This window comes from Astyanax mexicanus, chromosome 22 (genome assembly GCF_023375975.1).
Source record: "Astyanax mexicanus isolate ESR-SI-001 chromosome 22, AstMex3_surface, whole genome shotgun sequence".
In the NCBI taxonomy this organism is placed as follows: Eukaryota; Metazoa; Chordata; class Actinopteri; order Characiformes; family Acestrorhamphidae; genus Astyanax; species Astyanax mexicanus.
In genome coordinates, this window is record NC_064429.1 from 34451989 (window position 1) to 34470513 (window position 18525).

The 18525-nt window shown below is 38.3% G+C and overlaps 1 protein-coding gene across 8 annotated transcripts in view; it reads right to left on the reverse strand.

The window, feature by feature from the left end:
• Window positions 1–1196: 1196 nt before the first annotated feature.
• The window catches only part of fbrsl1 (fibrosin-like 1), a 523012-nt gene continuing 505683 nt past the window's right edge, over window positions 1197–18525 (reverse strand). For 5 of the 8 annotated variants that reach the window (XM_049470563.1, XM_049470562.1, XM_049470564.1 and 2 more), the window contains exons 16-19: window positions 15917–15997; window positions 9727–9810; window positions 4562–4820; window positions 1197–3976 (exon numbers count right to left, since the gene is read on the reverse strand). In XM_049470563.1, the coding sequence (XP_049326520.1) occupies window positions 2671–3976; window positions 4562–4820; window positions 9727–9810; window positions 15917–15997 (1730 nt within the window). In that variant the 3' untranslated portion in view covers window positions 1197–2670. The remainder of the gene's footprint in view (window positions 3977–4561; window positions 4821–9726; window positions 9811–15916; window positions 15998–18525) is intronic. The other 3 variants (XM_022664723.2, XM_049470566.1, XM_049470565.1) reach the window with 3 other exon arrangements.

Here is an 18525-nt window from a genome sequence, read left to right on the forward strand (position 1 = left end):
GATCTGTTTCTGGAAGAAAATGAGAGAACACTTAAAAATGATGAGTTTCTTTCATTTGACCAAATTGAAAATCTCTGGAATATAATCAAGAGGAAGATGGATGATCACAAGCCACCAAACCAAACTGAACTGCTTGAATTTTTGTACCAGGAGTAAAGTTATCCAAAAGCAGTGTGTAAGACTGGTGGAGGAGAACATGATGCCAAGATGCATGAAAAATGTGATTAAAAACCAACCAGGGTTATTCCACCAAATATTGATTTCTGAACTCTTAAAACTTTAAAACTGTTTTCTTTGCTGAAAGCTCTGCATCTTTCTTTGTTATTTCAGCTATTTCTCATTTTCTGCAAATAAATGCTCTAAATTAGAATATTTTTATGTGGAATTTGGGAGAAATGTTGTCTGTAGTTTATAGAATAAAACAACAATGTTCATTTTACTCAAACATAAACCTATAAATAGCAAAATCAGAGAAACTGATTCAGAGCTTTATATAAGCAATGTTGGCCTAGCATATCCCATGGTAAACTAAAGAAGTATACCATATACAGGGGTTGGACAATGAAACTGAAACACCTGGTTTTAGAGCACAATAATTTATTGTGGTGACGGACAGTTCTGGTGGAAACAGGAGAGTTGAGGTGCACATTGAATTCTGCCGTGATTTGATCAGCCGTGGTTTTATGTTTTTTGGATACAATCCGGGTTATCACCCGAACATCCCTTTCAGACAGCTTCCTCTTACAGCGTCCACAGTTAATCCTGTTGGATGTGGTTGGTTCTTCTTGGTGGTATGCTGACATTACCCTGGATACCGTGGCTCTTGATGCATCACAAAGACTTGCTGTCTTGGTCACAGATGCTCCAGCAAGACGTGCACCAACAATTTGTCCTCTTTTGAACTCTGGTATGTCTCCCATAATGTTGTGTACATTGCAATATTTAGAGCAGAACTGTGCTCTTACCCTGCTAATTGAACCTTCACACTCTTACTGCTCTTACTGGTGTAATGTGTAGTTAATGAAGATTGGCCACCAGGCTGCTCCAATTTAGCCATGAAACCTAAAATCCCACACTAAAATGATGACAGGTGTTTCAGTTTCATTGCATTAGTACATTAGTGTGTAGTTAAATTCGTTTTCATTGACAAAAAAGAACAGTTTCTTCCATATGAAACAGAAACTCAGGGGCAGAACTGCAGATATAAGGTCCAACCTTTATTCCGTACATTTTTAAACCATGAATGTTCATTTTTCATTTTTTTCACGCCTAAAACTCTACTTGTTTTTTTTGTATACAAGAGTCTAAGAAAAACAACTGCACAACACCACAAGGTCGACAGAGACAGTCTATCACCGCCGGGCCGCCCGTCCTCTCGGGCTCAGTCCCCTCCCGAGCGGGAGGATGATGCTTCGGTTCGTGTTCGGTTCGTTTGGCTCGTCGTTGGTGAATAATGATCATCATCCGGGTCGTGACCCCTCCTTCCCTCCCCCCAACGCGCAACCCATCATCTCGTTTCAATTCATTTCGTCATTTCGTTTAGGTCACCGTCCAATCAGAACCTTCCTTCCGTTTCCACTTTGCATAGACGGCAGGTGATGGCCACGCCCCCCCACCCTCCCCCCTTGTTTTTTTTTTTTTTTTTTTTCGTTTTTGGAAAAAAAAAAAAAACGTGCCCTCTGATTGGACAGACCAGAAGAATGACCGTGGTTTCTGGACCACGCGAAGTGGTTCCGTGTTTCTCCTCCGCCGTTTTTCTAGAAACATTTAAAAAGTCTAATAAATTTACAATGTAATTTTTGTTCCAAGTAATATCAACAAGATATTTACAATAACTTTACATGAACCAAACAGAAATATTTGTAATACATATTCGTCTGCATATCTCAAAGGCAAAGAAATGAAAAAATAAAATAAAATTAAAAAATCAAACAAGCGAACAGAGAAACTTCGGTAACATTGTGTACACTGTCAGCACTAATTCCAGGTAGGTACCGCAGAGCAAATCGAGCAAATCGACTGTCAGAACAGTAACATCGATCGATCCAGTTTGTTCCGTGAACATCGATAACATGTCCAGTAAAGAAACTGGGATAAATAGAGTGGGTGGGGTTTGGGGGTTGAGGAGGGGGTCGATGATCGGGATCGACGTGACTTTTTTTTTAACGTAAAATTCATAAAAATAATGTCTGTACATGGAAAGGCAATAGGAAAAAGTACAAACTCAGAAATTTCAGAATCTCACTTCTCAACTTTTCACACAAAAAATGAAAAGGCATTGGATTAGTTAATATATTAATATCAAATTTGTCGCTTTTTCGTAATTCTTTACGTATTCTTCGTCAAAGTTCGAAGTTCTTCGCTCTCTCTCGCTCTCTCTCTCTTTCTCTCCATTGGCGAATACAAAATAAAAAGCGTAACGATGTGCTTCTTTCCCTCCCCCCCCTTTCCGTCCCTCCCTCCCGTACGTACAAATTTAGTTTTTGTACAAACAATACAACATTTCTGTTTTTCTGTTTTTAACGTCAGTCAATTCTACTGTATCTCGTCGGAAAATAAGTGCATGTTTTCTGTTAGCATTTTTGTGTGTTTATTTGTGTTTGTGTTTATGTAGGTGTGTCCAGCTGTCACGACTGAGGGGCGGGGTTAGTCAGTTAGTTCGAAGCGGCGTTACCGCGCCTCCACTTCTTTGGGGTTGCGCGACGGCGAATACTCTCTAGGGTCCTGTGTGGTGATTGGCGTAGTCCGTCTTGGCGAGGCGGGTCTAGGGATGCTCGGACCCGCTGGCACTAAGGGTGGGGGGGCACTTAGAGCCGCGGTTGGTGGCGTCCGGTTTAGCAACCCACTCTGCGCCGTGGAAGGGCTTAGCCGAGGGTACGGCATGCCGCCGAGGTGCGACATAAAAGGGGGCATGTGCGGTAAATGCCCTTCAATTGGAGACTGGTGGAGCTGGTGAAGCCTGGCACGGTCCAGCTCCTCTCGCAAATGCAGTCGCTCCCGTTCCTCCGCCTGCTGCCGCAGTCGCTCCTGCTCGCGCCGTACCTCCAGCAGGTGTTCCTGGTGGGAGTATTCATGCGGTTCCCGCTCTCGATACACGCGCTCAGGCTCGTATATGCCAGGGAAACGGTGCCCGGGCTCGGAACGAAGCTGAAAGTCCATCCGTCTCTGGAGGTCCAGGTTCCGGTATGCCTCCCTGAGAGGATCCCACGTGGAAAAAGGGTGCGGGAGGCGATCCCGGCCAGCGGCAAGCGGGTTCACGCCCATAAACGGTGCCATCCGGGCGCGGTCCAAAACGTTTAAGCTGCCCATCTGGTGCATGGCACTCATCGGGAACGGCAAGGAGTGCGGCATGGGCACGCCGTGCAAGGAAGCCGCGGTCGGAAGGTCGCTGCCGCGTGGAGACGGAGGCGGAGCCTGCTGGGAGATTGCTGACATGGCTGGCTGGTGGGAAGTGGGCGGAGCCGGGTGAGGGTGGTGATGAATAGGGGGCGGAGGATGGGGTTGGTTTCCCGGCTCGGACCCGACCACCATGACCTCCTGCTCCTCTTTGCGCTCCTCCTTGATCTTCATGTCGTTCTTCACCTTGTGGATCGTCTCCACCGACGACGTCTCCTTCCTGTCGCGGTCGGGGTCCTTGATCGGAAGCGGAAGCCCCAGGCTGCCCATCTTTATGCCTGCGTCGCTCAGGATGTTTTTGGAGTACGGCGACGGGGAGCGGCGAATCGGCTTGCAGGAGTCGGCGGAGGAGGTGCTTCGCTCGTTTATCTCTTTTCCAGGAGAGCGGCTCTCCTTCACCTTCACGTCCGCCATCAGAGCCGCCGTCGCCTCGCGCTGACGCTCCAGGAGGTCCTTCTCTGCGTCGCAGCGGGGGGCGGAGTTATGGCTGCTGGAGCGAATCAGGTTGCTGATCTGGTAGCTGACGGGAGCCGAGGCGGGAGACGAGCGGTTGCTGTGGCGATTACGATCCAGAGAATCCCTGGAAGAGATAAGACGAAAAGAACGTGTCAAATCAAGTCACAGGTACACACAGGTTATATAGCATTAATTGCAGGTAGACACTCCTAATGACCAACAACTTTGTATATGTGTGTTTATTTCAATGTTATACAAAGGTAATCACAGGTATTAGAATACTAAACCCAAATAAACATAAAGAATAAAGTCAGTGGTCAGTGAGAGTGTCTATCTGTAATTAACTCTATATAACATTCGAATATTAAACCCAAATAAACATGAATTAAGTCAGTGGTCATTGAGAATGAGTGTTACCTGTAATGAACTCTATATAACATTAGTATCATAAAGTATAATAGTATAATAAAGTCAGTGTTCAGTGAGAGTGTCTACCTATAATTAACTTTATATAATATAGAATACTAAACCCTCATAAACACCAGTGAGAATCAGTGTCTATCTGTAATTAACTCTATATAACATTAAAATTAATGAAACAGATACTGCCACAGACTTTGGGGTTTTAGGGTTTAGTATTCTAATGTTATATAGAGTTAATTACAGGTAGACACTATGGAACCACCCACAGCAGAGCTACGACACTGACCTGTCTTTGTCTTTCTCGTCTTTTCCAATAGAAGAGTCGCGCTTCTCTCGCTCCCTCTCTCTCTCTTTCTCTCTCTCGCGCTCCCTCTCGCGCTCGTGGCTGTTGGCGGAGCTGCTCCTCTCGCCGTCGGCGGCTTTTGGCCACTGGGGGGGCGTGGGGAAGGAGGGCGGGGTCCGGTGGAGCCGGTTCCAGGCGTCGTGGTGGGGGCTGAACCCGGGAAGACCCGGTCCTTCTTTGGGTCCGAACACACTGTTCGCTCCTGGAACAGCAGAAGAAGAAAAGAGGAACATGGAATTGGTTATATAGTCGGTTCTTAATGTGAAGGAAAAGTTACAGCTATAGAGGTTCTGCTGAAAAGCTGATTGGATAAAGCTGGTAAAATGTGTGTAATTTAAGGCGACTACTATTTATTTTATTATTATATTATTAATCTAAAAATATGTTTTGGTATATTTCTTATTGGGCATTTTTATGATGGACAATATACAGCTCTGGTAAAAATGAATTCATTTTCTGAATCAGTTTCTCTGATTTTGCTATTTATAGGTTTATGTTTGAGTAAAATGAACATTGTTGTTTTATTCTATAAACTACAGACAACATTTCTCCCAAATTCCAAATAAAAATATTGTCATTTGGAGCATTTATTTGCAGAAAATGAGGAGAAATGGCTGAAATAACAACAAAAAAGACGCAGACCTCAATGCAAAGAAAAACTTTTTTTTTTATGCATCTTGGCATCATGTTCTCCTCCACCAGTCTTACACACTGCTTTTGGATAACTTTATGCTGCTTTACTCCTGGTGCAAAAATTCAAGCAGTTCAGTTTGGTTTGATGGCTTGTGATAATAATTATTCTATTATAATTCTATTATAATTATTATATTAGACTCGCTCCAGTGGCTGGATCACCTGTCAGGTACCGAGAGTTTTTACTGGGAAATTCGGCTTTTAGCTATTTTTAGTTTCTAGGCCCCATCAGAAAGCCTGCGATTGTTTTAAATTTAAGTCTTTTTACTTTTATTTTTAAGTCTTAAGTCTTTTTACTATTTTATATATATATTTTTATTTATTAAGTTCATTTTTTTATTCTTATTTCATTTAGATTCTTATGTTCTTAGATTATTATTATTAATTTTATTAATTTCATATAATTCTTATCATTTTACTTTACTTTTTATGTATCAATTTTATTATCTTTTTCTTAATTTTATATTTAAAAAATTCTTTACTTCTAATGTGTCGATTTCATTATCTTTATCTTTGTAGAATTTCCTATTTTTTATATTCCTTTTTTTACATACATACTTTATTAATTTGTTTTAAAGATCCAAAATTTGCATTTCTTTTATTTATTATTATTTTTACTATTTTGTTCCTTATTACTTCTAATTTCTTATTATATCTTTTTAGTCCCTTTTATTCTGTTAATGCTCTGTGAAAATAAATGTTGATTGATTGATTGATTTCAAATTTGATTTAATTGTCATTAAATTAAACTGGCAAACTCATCTATATATATACAAATATCTGTTTTCTTCGTTTATTTTTTTTCTCATTGTTTCTTTTTTAATGTTTAGCTATTAAAATTAAAATGCCAAAAAAAGTGTTAAAATTATTTTGTAAATTATTATATTACACTTTTTTCTGGATTTCTGAAGTTTGAAACAGGTCAGTCTAACATGCAAAATAACAATTATTAATAAGTAAAGATTGTTAAACTAAATTATTAAACACACACTGCACATGTAAATCTAACTAAGTCACATGACTGATCAGGTGTTTTTTATTTTAGCTTAGTGTCCTTTTTTAGCATTTTTTAACTACAAAATACAACAACAGGCAAAGCACTAAAAATCTTATTTCATTCAGTTCAGTTTGTTTTTTTTCATTTTTATAAACACAAAGATCACATTGCATTATTAAAATAGTAAATTAAAATTAGAAATTAGAAAATAGAAATTAAATAGACACTTCATATTAAGAGAGGCACATTCAATAAAAACCTTAATAAATCCATATAAAATATAAAATCCACTGTTTTCGTGTTTATTTTAGTGAGTAAAGTGAGAAACTGTGTTTCTCTGCAGCTCTGAGAGTCACAGTCACAGTGTTTACATGTGGGATTCTGTTTTCCTCCAGATAAACCTGATCAATACGCCTCTAACTCACGCTTTAATACGCTTTATTTTTTTTTTTTTGCATTAAAATCATTTTTTAAACTCCAGGCCTTCCCAGACTCCTGCCGGGTGGAGTGTTTCCCTCCTGAGTGTGAAATGAGAGATTTGGGTGGTTTTGGGTCTCTCTCTCTCTCTCTCTCTCTCTCTGAGAAAGGGTTCTAAAGCTTTTTCAGCGAAAAGGGAGAGAGAGAGAGAGAGAGAGAGAGAGAGAGAGAGAGAGAGAGAGAGAGAGAGAGTCGGTCACGCTGTGGGCGAGCGAGCCACGAACAGCCCTGAGCTTCTATTTCAGCGCGATCTGTAATCGATTTCTACAGAGGAAGCCCAGTTTAACAGTGCAGAGAGAGAGAGAAAGAGAGAGAGAGAAATATAAAAAAAACGAGAAAGAATAAATATGCAAAAGTGAAAGGCCGAAAGAGAGAGAGAAAGATACAGTTTATATACACAGCTCTGGAAAAAATTAAGAGACCATATCAGTTTCTGAATCAGTTTCTCTGATTTTGCTATTTATAGGTTTTTGTTTGAGTAAAATTAAATGAAAATGAAATTAAGTAAAAATGAGAAATGGCTGAAATAACAAAAAAGATGCAGAGCTTTCAGACCTCAAATAATGCAAATAATAAAACAAGTTCATATTCATAAAGTAGTTTTAAAAGTTCAGAAATCAATATTTGGTGGAATAACCCTGGTGGTTTTTAATCACAGTTTTTTTATGCATCTTGTCATCATGTTCTCCTCCACCAGTCTTACACACTGCTTTTGGATAACTTTATGCTGCTTTACTCCTGGTGCAAAAAATTCAAGCAGTTCAGTTTGGTGGTTTGATGGTTTGTGATCATCCATCTTCCTCTTGATTATATTCCAGAGGTTTTCAATTTAGATATAGTTTATACTGCTATACTTTCTACGAAATCTTGTAACATTGTGAGGATCTGATTGTATTCAGCAACTAAACAAATGAAATGTAAAATTTACTGATGATCAGTGATGGTTTGGAGAGACATGTCATCTGCTGGTGTTGATCCACTGTGTTTTATCAAGTTTGTAAAAAAAAAAAATCTTACAGCACTTCATGCTTCCCTCTGCTACTGACAACTTTTATGCAGATGTGGATTTCATTTTCCAGCAGGACTTGGCACACTGCCAAAAGTTCCAATCGGTCTGCTTAAAATAGATCACTCTGTGTGCATCTATAATACATCTATATAATATATGAGTTTCACGTTTTCAACTGAATTAGAGATAGATAATGTGAGAGAAAGAGAGAGAAAGAAAGGGAGGGAGGGAGGGAGAGAGTGAGAGAGGGATGGAGGGAGGGATGGGGAACTGCTGGCAGGTCTGGGAGCGCTGGGAGTGTAATTAATGCAGGAGCAGTATTAGGCGGCTGGCTGTGAGCTGTGTTGGAGTAAGATTAAACCAGCCTGCTGTAATGCCTCTGCCTTCAGCTGCCTCTCTCCCTTCAGCTCCCTCTTTGCTTTCAGTTGCCTTTCTCTTCAGCTGCCTCTCTTTCTTTAGCTGCCTCTCTCCCCCCCTTCAGCTGCCTCTTTCCCTTCAGCTCCCGTTTTCCTTTCAGCTGCCATTCTCTTCAGCTGCCTCTCTCTCCCTTCAGCTGCCCCTCTCTCCCTTCAGCTGCCTCTCTCTCCCTTCAGCTGCCCCTCTCTCCCTTCAGCTGCCTCTCTCTCCCTTCAGCTGCCTCTCTCCTATCAGCTGCTGCCTCTCTTTCAGCTTCCTCTCTACCTTCAGCTGCCTCTCTCCTATCAGCTGCTGCCTCTCCTTTCAGCTTCCTCTCTCCCTTCAGCTGCCTTTCTCCTTTCAGCTGCCTCTTTCCCTTCAGCTGCCTCTCTCTACCTTCAGCTGCCTCTCTCTCTACCTTCAGCTGCCTCTTCTTTTTTTTATATAACCTTTATTTAGACAAAACTTTAATTTTGTTTGATTAATTGTCATCCTGGTTCTCGTTTTCCATAACTTATGTTTTGAAATGCATATTATTAACCAAATTATTTCTTGTTCTTCTTTTTGCATTGATGCATTTTATAATCCATAGTCTATAGTTTTCATATTTATTTATAAATTACAATTTTTATTATATATTTTAGTTTTCCCCCAGTTTTCTTCGGATCTATAACATTCTTATAGAAAGTGTTGAAGGGTTACAGTTGAGCATTGGGCATTTAATTTTTAGTTTTGACATAACAGTTCCTTTTAACTACTGTTCTTACTGGTAGTTTTACTATTTATATTATCACATGCTAATTTATGTATAAAATATTTTTTTGTATAAAATAAGGCACCTGTGGGAATTTTTAGCAAAGAAAAAGCTTCTTATCTGTGCAGGAAGTGTTTATGTATGAGCTTAGTAAAACACTTATAGCATTGCAATAAATACAAACAGCAATTTTACAAAGAGCAGTGGTAAATTTGTTAAATTTGGTAAATCAGGTGAGCTGCTGACGGAACTAAACATATATATATATATATATATAAATATATAAATATATATATATATATATATACATACACATGCTGACTAAGGAGCATCCAGGATAAATCTGCAATCTCTACACTTTGTTCTTCAGGTCACAGTCTTACAGGATAAAACATTAACTTAGTTAATGTTTTAATTGGAAATTCTTGTTATTTTTTACCGTATTTATGTTTATTTGCATCTGTTTAAATCATATGTGGTGCTTTTTTCAGGTAAGAACACTGATATTACTGAGATAAATGGATTATTGTATTTTGCACAGTACTTTATACCATTACATATTGTTTCATATATATATTATTATTATTATTTTTTTTTTTTTTTTTATTGCCTCTCCCTTCAGCTGCCTCTCCCTAAGCTCTTATTTGGCATTTGTTGCAGAGCTAAGTGCCTCTCTTTCTCTCTCCCTCCCTCTCTCTCTCTCCCTCCCTCGTTCTCTTTCTCTCTCCGTCACTATGCTAAGCTGATGCTGTATCTGGGGGGGCTATGGGGTCAGGCCTTACCGAGGGATGGGTTGCCTAATCCACCGAAGGCACTGGCCGAAAGGTTGCCGAGGCCGCCAAAGGAACTGGAGCGACTGAAAGCATCTGCAAAATGCCAAACAGGGATTAGAGACGGAGGCTGGAGGTGTCTGAACCATTCCAACCAGATTTACTCTCTCTCTCTCTCTCTCTCTCTCTCTCTTTCTCTCTCTCCCTCCCCCTTCCTAACACCCTCTGCTTTAACGTCAGAGTTAGCATTAGCTAGGCCAATAAAAGGCTCACTGGGTCTGATTAAAAAGACACAAAAGGAAAGTGGTAGATGATCTGAGTAGGTTTAGGCATAACATTAGCATTAGCAGTGATCATGATGCTGGTTCACTAAAAAGGCCAGTGTATCGGTGTTTAGCAGCTAGACAGAAAATTAGTGGCATATTCTGTGCTGAATTTCTGTCTCCAGAAAATTGCATGTATAAATGCGCATACAAAATAACTGTAAAATACATTTTTAACATTAGCACTGCTAATACTCATTCACCATGGTGTTTACTATAGTCGTTATGATGCTTTGAAGCTAAATTAGCAGCTTAGGGGACAAGAATGACAGAAATAACCATACTGGTAATAAACTCAGGGTTTAGGCATGTTCTGGTCGTATGTTGTATGGTCTTTATGATGCTAGGAAGCTAAATTAGCAGCTAAGGGTACGAAAGTGACACAAATAAACATTATAAACCCAGAATTTAGGCATGTTTTTCAGTCAGTATTAACAACAGCACTGCTAATACTCATTCAATATGGTGTTTACTATAGTCTTTATAATGCTAGGAAGCTAAATTAGCTGCTAAGGGGACAGGAGGGACAAAAAAAATCATAATAAACTCTTTTTAGGCATGTTTTTCACAGTCAGTATTAACATCAGCACTGCTAATACTAGTTCTATATGGTGTTTACTTATAGTCTTTATGATGCTAGGAAGCTAAATTAGCAGCTTAGGGGACTAGGTAACCTAAATAAACATAATAAACTCTTTTTAGGCATGTTTCTCACAGTCAATATTAACAATAGCACTGCTAATACATGTTCCATATCAGCCTTTATGATGCTAGGAAGCTAAATTAGCTGCTAAGGCATGTTTTTCTGTCAGTATTAACATTACCACTGCTAATACTCGTTCAATATGGTGTTTACTATAGTCTTTATGATGCTAGGAAGCTAAATTAGCTGCTAAGGCATGTTTTTCAGTCATTATTAACATTACCACTGCTAATACTCGTTCAATATGGTATTTACTATAGTCTTTATGATGCTAGGAAGCTAAATTAGCAGCCAAGGAGACAAGGGAGACAGAAATAAACATAAATTCAGGGTTTAGGCATGTTTTCCAGTCAAAATTAACATTAGCACTGCTAATACTCATTTAATATGGTGTTTAGTTATAGTCTTTATAATGCTAGGAAGCTAAATTAGGTGCTAAGGGGACAGGAGTGACAGAAATAAACATAAACTCTTTTAGGCATGTTTTTCACAGTCAGTATTAACATCAGCACTGCTTATACTCGTCCTATATGGTGTTTACTTATAGTCTTTATGATGCTAGGAAGCTAAATCAGAAGCCAAGGAGACAAGGGAGACAGAAAAAAACATAAATTCAGGGTTTATGCATGTTTTTCAGTCAAAATTAACATTAGCAATGCTAATACTCATTTAATATGGTGTTTACTATAGTCTTTATGATGCTAGGAAAGCTAAATTAGCAGCTTAGGGGACTAGGTAACCTAAATAAACATAATAAACTCTTTTTAGGCATGTTTCTCACAGTCAATATTAACAATAGCACTGCTAATACATGTTCCATATCAGCCTTTATGATGCTAGGAAGCTAAATTAGCTGCTAAGGGGACAGGAGGGACAGAAATAAACATAATAAACTCTTTTTAGGCATGTTTTTCACAGTCTGTATTAACATTAGCACTGCTAATACTAGTTCAATATGGTGTTTACTATAGTCTTTAAGATGCTAGGAAGCTAAATTAGCTGCTAAGGCATGTTTTTCAGTCATTATTAACATTACCACTGCTAATACTAGTTCAATATGGTGTTTACTTATAGTCTTTATGATGCTAGGAAGCTAAATTAACAGCTAAGGGCCCTAGGTAACAGAAATAAACATAATAAACTCTTTTTAGGCATGTTTTTCAATCAGTATTAACATTAGCACTGCTAATACACATTCAATATGGTGTTTACTAATAGTCTTTATGATGCTAGCAAGCTAAATTAGCTGCTAAGGCATGTTTTTCAGTCATTATTAACATTAGCACTGCTAATATTCGTTCCATATCAGTCTTTATGATGCTAGGAAGCTAAATTAGCAGCTAAGGGGACGAAAGTGACAGAAATAAACATAATAAACAGTCAGTATGAACATTAGCACTGCTAATGCTAGCTCATTAAAAGACAGCTAGTTAGGGAAACAACCTGAAAGCTAGCTAATGAGCTAATACTCCTTTTATGTGGGTGTTTTTCTTTTTCTGACCTCTTTCTACAAACAAAAATCAGCAGGTTAATACCTACAGCAGCCCCCTGACCACAGATCAGTTTGTTAATTTGGACGACGTCAGGAAATCCGATTAGAAATAAAGAAAATATTAGCGTTTTCCACATATTATGAACAAAACGTAGGAACTTTGCGAGCACGGGGGCTCGGATTTAAATTCCTTGGGTTTTGGGTTTCATCGCATTTATTTATTTGTTTATTTTGTCCGAATCCTTGAAGAGTTTCATCAATTTCTCTTTATTTCCCCCGAGCATCAGGTGTTTATAAACTCAAATTGGATTGACTCGAAAGCTCGCTTTTTGAAATCACCTCGAGGCGCCGAAGCCAAACAATGCCTCTGATGGAAACGGCACGCCGGGGAGCACAATGGCCTTAATCATTTTTAGAAAAACCACGAAAAAAAAAAACCCTGCAGGTGAAAGGGTGCACCGGAAACCGGAGCGTGAAAGAAAAGGTGGAATTCAAGGTAAAAAGATCCCATTCAATGGGTCTGGGGGCATTCAGCTCTTTAGAAACCCTCCAGGGTCTCGTGAATTGAAAGCAAAAGCCGCGCTCAGTGGTGCTCTTCTGCTGAAATACAGTGAAAATTTATATATATATTTATAATATATTTTTTTACATCTTTAGACTTTTTCAAAGTCTGTCAGTCCCTTGGAAGTAATCAGCAAGGCTGTAACGTAACGCCAGACCTTTGCTGAAATCACTGAGAATCGCAAGAGACGCTTTTTTCTCTCTAAACAACCTTGATGCCGCAATGCAGGAAACGGCCTGAGCGAGTCTTTCAATAACAGCAGCAGCAGCAGCAGTAGCAGTAATACACTCTCAGAAAACCAAAAAAAAAACAAGTATATTACCAGTCAAACGTTTGGACACACCTTTTAATTCACTGTTTTAATTTATTTAATTATTTAATTTATTTATTACATTGTAGATTAATATTAAAGACATGAAAGTAAACAGTAAACAGTAAAAAAGTGTTTTAGTCCTCCACATTAATCCCCTGATCTAAACCTGATGAGCTGGAGCTTTATTTTTATTATTATCACAGTATTTGTATTATTATCTTATTTATTTATTCATTTATTTATTTATTTGTTGCATGACAGGGCTTTTATATAAGTTTGTGACTTACTTTACTGCTAGGAGTACATATAATATAAAACACTAAGGCTTTACATTAGATTAGATTACTATTGGGTTTTTACTTTGTCCCACAAAATATATACACAATATATGAAGAAATCAGACTTTATTTACAGAAAAACAGCTGAAGAATGTAATTAAACAACAGACCTTCAAAAAAAATAAAGATACGCCAACCTTTTTAAATAGTTCCATAAACACTATAAATGGACCTAAAATACTTAATGATTAGGTATTTCAAAGAAATCTCATATTTTTTAAAAACTCTATAATACAAGTCAGACACACGTTTAATATTGATTTATAATGTTTTTCTGAAGACATTAGAGGCATAACAGAATTAAAATCAGCCACAGCTTCCTTCTTTCTCCAGTTAACAAATAAATTCAGTTCAGTGTGCTTTAAAATATTTAAATTATCCTTCAAGCTACAGTATTAATATATTTTAAAAGGGCTGTAAGTTAGTTTCTGCTTCATTTTCGCAGTTTTATGGAGTTTATTCGGTAACACTTTCTATGAATGTCATCTCTATTAGACTGTATAACCACATTCATGACATATTATAATGCATTCATAAGGCATTATAAACATGGCTATAAATATTTATAAAAATGCATAACCCATTATAGCCATGCTTATTAATCATTATAACTTGTGATCATAATACATTATAAGCTATGCTTATAATATATATGTTAAAATTGTTTATATCTGTCGTTAATAATCTAGTCCCACATTGCAAGTCTGGCACTTTACTTAGAGCGCACAAATACCTGTTATAATACATTATAATTGACTAAAATATATTTATAGGATTATTTAGGGTGTGTTTATAAGTTGGAAGCTTTTTTAGTCATGATACAGTCTGCACACTGGGACTGAGTTTCTTGGTATATATTGGGATGTATAACATGTTATAAACACAGCTATTAATGAATTATAATCACAGTTCATGATGCATAATAAACACGGCTATGATGAATTATACATTTTTATAAATATGTATAGCCATGTTCATAATGCCTTATGAATGCATTATAATGTGTTATGAGTATGTTTATAGAGTCTTATAGAGATGACATTCATAGAAAGTGTTACCGTTTAATCTCTTGTGCGGAATAAATGACCATTTTCTGGGCTTTTTTCTGAGCTTTTTTTTCTGAGCTTTCCCATTAACTCCGGTATGTTAGCTTGTTATGCTAACTGACTAGCATTAGCTAGCGAGCTGTGTTTGCTTCTTTGGGGGCGCTGATCTACACTGTGTGTTTCTGCACGGCGCTCCACAGCGCCTCTAGTTGTATGGGAAAAATCTGAACCGGTATACTGCCCAGAATTATGTGATATATAAAGTTTACATTTATTATACCATTCTTTTCTGACAGTGTATTAGAAACAGCAGCAGAAGATCCGCTGAACTCTGAACTACATTTATTTATTTATTTTTTTATCACAGTCAGCTTTTTGCAGGTGTTCACTAACAGTCTTTATGCTGCTAGGAAGCTAAATTAGCAGAGGGGGATGAATATGACAAATAAACATAATAATTTTGTGTTTTTCATGTTTTTGGTGTTTACTAATAATCTTTATGATGCTAGGAAGCTAAATTAGCTGCCAAGGCATGTTTTTCAGTCAGTATTAACATTAGCACTGCTAATACTCGTTCAATATCAGTCTTTATGATGCTAGGATGCTAAATTAGCAGCTAAGGGGACTAGTTAACCGAAATAAACATAATAAACTCTTTTTAGGCGTGATGTTCAGTCAATATTAACATTAGCACTGCTAATACTCGTTCCATATCAGTCTTTATGATACTAGGAAGCTAAATTAGCTGCTAAGGGGATGAAAGTGACAGAAATAAACATAATAAACAGTCAGTATTAGCATTAGCACTGTTAATGCTAGCTCATTAAAAGACAGCTAGTAAGGGAAACAACCTGAAAGCTAGCGAATGAGCTAATACTCCTTTTATTTGGGTGTTTTACTTTTTCTGACCTCTTTCTACAAACAAAAATCAGCAGGTTAATACCTACAGCAGCTCCTGACCACAGATCAGTTCATTAATTTAGACGACGTGAAGGAATCCGATTACAAATAAAGAACATATTAGCTTTTTTCACACAGTATGAACAAAACGGTGAAACTTTGCGAGCGCGGGGGCTCGGATTTTAATTCCTCGGGAGAATTCTGAACAGTGCTCCACAGTGCCTCTAGTGGTATGGCGGTATGGAAAAAATCCAGTATGAATCGGTATACCGCATTATGAGATATTTAAAGTTTTGGCCACATTTTCGAGCCCTGCCTTTATTATACAATTCTTTTCTGACAGTGTATTAGAAACAGCAGCAGAAAATTCTATTGATTCTGGACTAAATTTTATTTTATTTTTTTTTATCACAGTCAGCTTTTTGCAGGTGACCCACAAAACAAACACTAAATACAAATGCGACAAACAAAGCAAAAAAATAAAAATAAAAATAAGGCATATGAAAAGGGGGTGGGTCTACTTACGCTTACCTGCCAAATGCGAAGGGGGCAGGAATCCACTGTGATGCGGTGCTGGACCATATGGTGACGCAGCGGGATGACCAGCTGATGGAGGAGAACAAATGCAGAAGTTTTTTTTTTTTTTGAACGTCATGAAAACCAATAAAACAACACAATTACAATCAATTCCTCCACGAATCCTGGCATTGCCATTTTGGAATATACCCGTGCCATAAATCATAAATCAGATCTTCAAATGACCCTCTTTCATTAAAACCAGAGTCCAATCTTTATGTTTCGTAGTAAACTGAAGCTGTTTTAGCTGGTTATTCTCAAAACTGATAAGTGCTTTTCATAAAGAAACAGCTGTTTAGTCCTTTTAATCCCTCGAGTTCCCTTCACTGCAATGTTCCCGTGGTAAAGCTCTTACTTTCACTATTAAACATCATATCCTTGAGTTCTAGTGCTGATTTTTCTACCATTTGATTTGTTTCACCAAACATTTCAAGTGATCGCTGATCTTTATAATTAGAATATTACACATTCATTCTGACAGATTGTCATACACTACAGGAACCGTAGGGAGCACTCTATAATGCTCTATAATGCTTAATAAAGTTCATACGATCCACATATTAATTCTGAAAGACTGTAATACACTACAAGAAGCATAAGGGTGCGCTCTATAATGTTCATACGATCAACACACCCATTCTGACAGACTGTAATACACTACAGGAAGTGTGGAAGGCACTCTATGAAGCTCTATAATGTTTATACGGTACAAACGCTCATTCTGACAGACTGTAATACACTACACAAAGCATAGGGAGTGCTATATAATGCTCTATAATGTTCATAAGATCCAAATGCTCATTCTGAAAGACTGTAATGCACTACAGGAAGCATAGGGAGTGCTCTTTAACGCTCCATAGTGCATTATAATGTTCATACAATCCAAACGCTCATTCTGACAGACAGTAGTACACTACATGAAGCATAGGGAGCGCTCTATAACGCTCTATAATGCTTTATAATGTTTATATGATCCAAATGCTCATTCTGACAGACTGTAATATACTACAGGAAGCATAGAGAGCGCTCTATAACGCTTTATAATGTTCATATGATCCAGAAGCACAATCTGACAGACTGTAATACACAACAGGAAGCATAGGGGGCACTCTATAATGCTCTATAACATTCATACGATCTAAACACTTATTCTGACAGACTGTAAAACACTACAGAAAGCATAGGGAGCGCTCTTTAACTCTCTATAATGCTTTATAATGTTCATATGATCCAAAAGCTCAATCTGACAGACTGTAATACACTACAGGAAGAGTAGAGGGTGCTCTACGAAGCTATATATTGTTCGTATGATACAGCCTCTCATTCTGATAGGCTCTATAATGCTTTAAAATGCTCTATAATGTTCATACGAGCCACACAATCAATCTGCCAGACTGTAATACACAACAGGAAGCGTAGGGAGCGCTCTATAATGCTCTATAATGACTGTAATACTATAAGAACAGTCTTTTTCTGATTACTCGCCTCAAAAATGAATAACAGCGAACAGCAAAATGGCAGCGGCGCCATTAATGTCAACCCAGCCCTTTTCAGCAGTTCCATTCGGGCTGTAGAGGTTGTCAGGGGGACCCGTCGCTTTAAATTTAATCCGAAAGGTCTGCCCTTGCTTTGGGTCTGAACCGCTTGTTGTTTCTTTGAGTGAATCATTAATAAAAGAGGCAATTACAAGCTTGTTTTATGACACAATGCCGGGTAATTACATCCTAAAGGGCAGTCAGATTCATGCTGCCCTTCAAGCAAGGGCTACTGGTCAATTAGCTCAGGTGGAGGCATTTGTATTCATGCCCACGGCAGGCGCCCGGTCGGGATAACAACATGCAAATCACCTCCACAGTGGGCGAGGAACAAAAAAAGAGAGAGAGAGAGAGAGAGAGAAGAAGAAGAATGAGGCGAGGCGCATTATTCAGCCTTAATGCCGCCTGAGCCGCTCCGGCCGTGAGATCTGCTATACATTATGAATCATCTGGGCTGGAAATGCAGCCCGGGCGCCGAGCGCAAACGTGATTTTAACGCGCAAGCAGGCCATTTAAATGAGGTCAAACAGCAGGCCGTGACATTTGCGGCTGCTATTTTCCCACAAGGAGATGCGAGCGCTTTAGCGGGGCAGATGGTCACATGGGCTCGGAGAAAGCCTTTTTACTCGGCTGGGTTCCTGCGGAGCACGTCCACCTCAAAACCACCGCGCTCTTACACTTCTTTAATAATAACGAACTCGTCGTTTCACTGGAATAAGTGTAATAATGGAAGAAAGTTCAAGTTTTAAATGTGCAATCTATATTATACAGCTTAATGTAGTGTATTACAGTCTGTCAGAATGATCATGTGGCTGATATGTACATTTAAGAGCATTATAGAGCATTATAGAGCTTAATGTAGTCTATTACAGTCTGTCAGAATGAGTGTGTGGATCATATAAACATTATAGAGAATTATAGAGAGCCCCCTATGCTTAATGTAGTGTATTACAGTCTGTCAGAAAGATTCTGTGGCTGATATGAACATTTAAGAGCATTATAGAGCATTATAGAGCGCCTCCT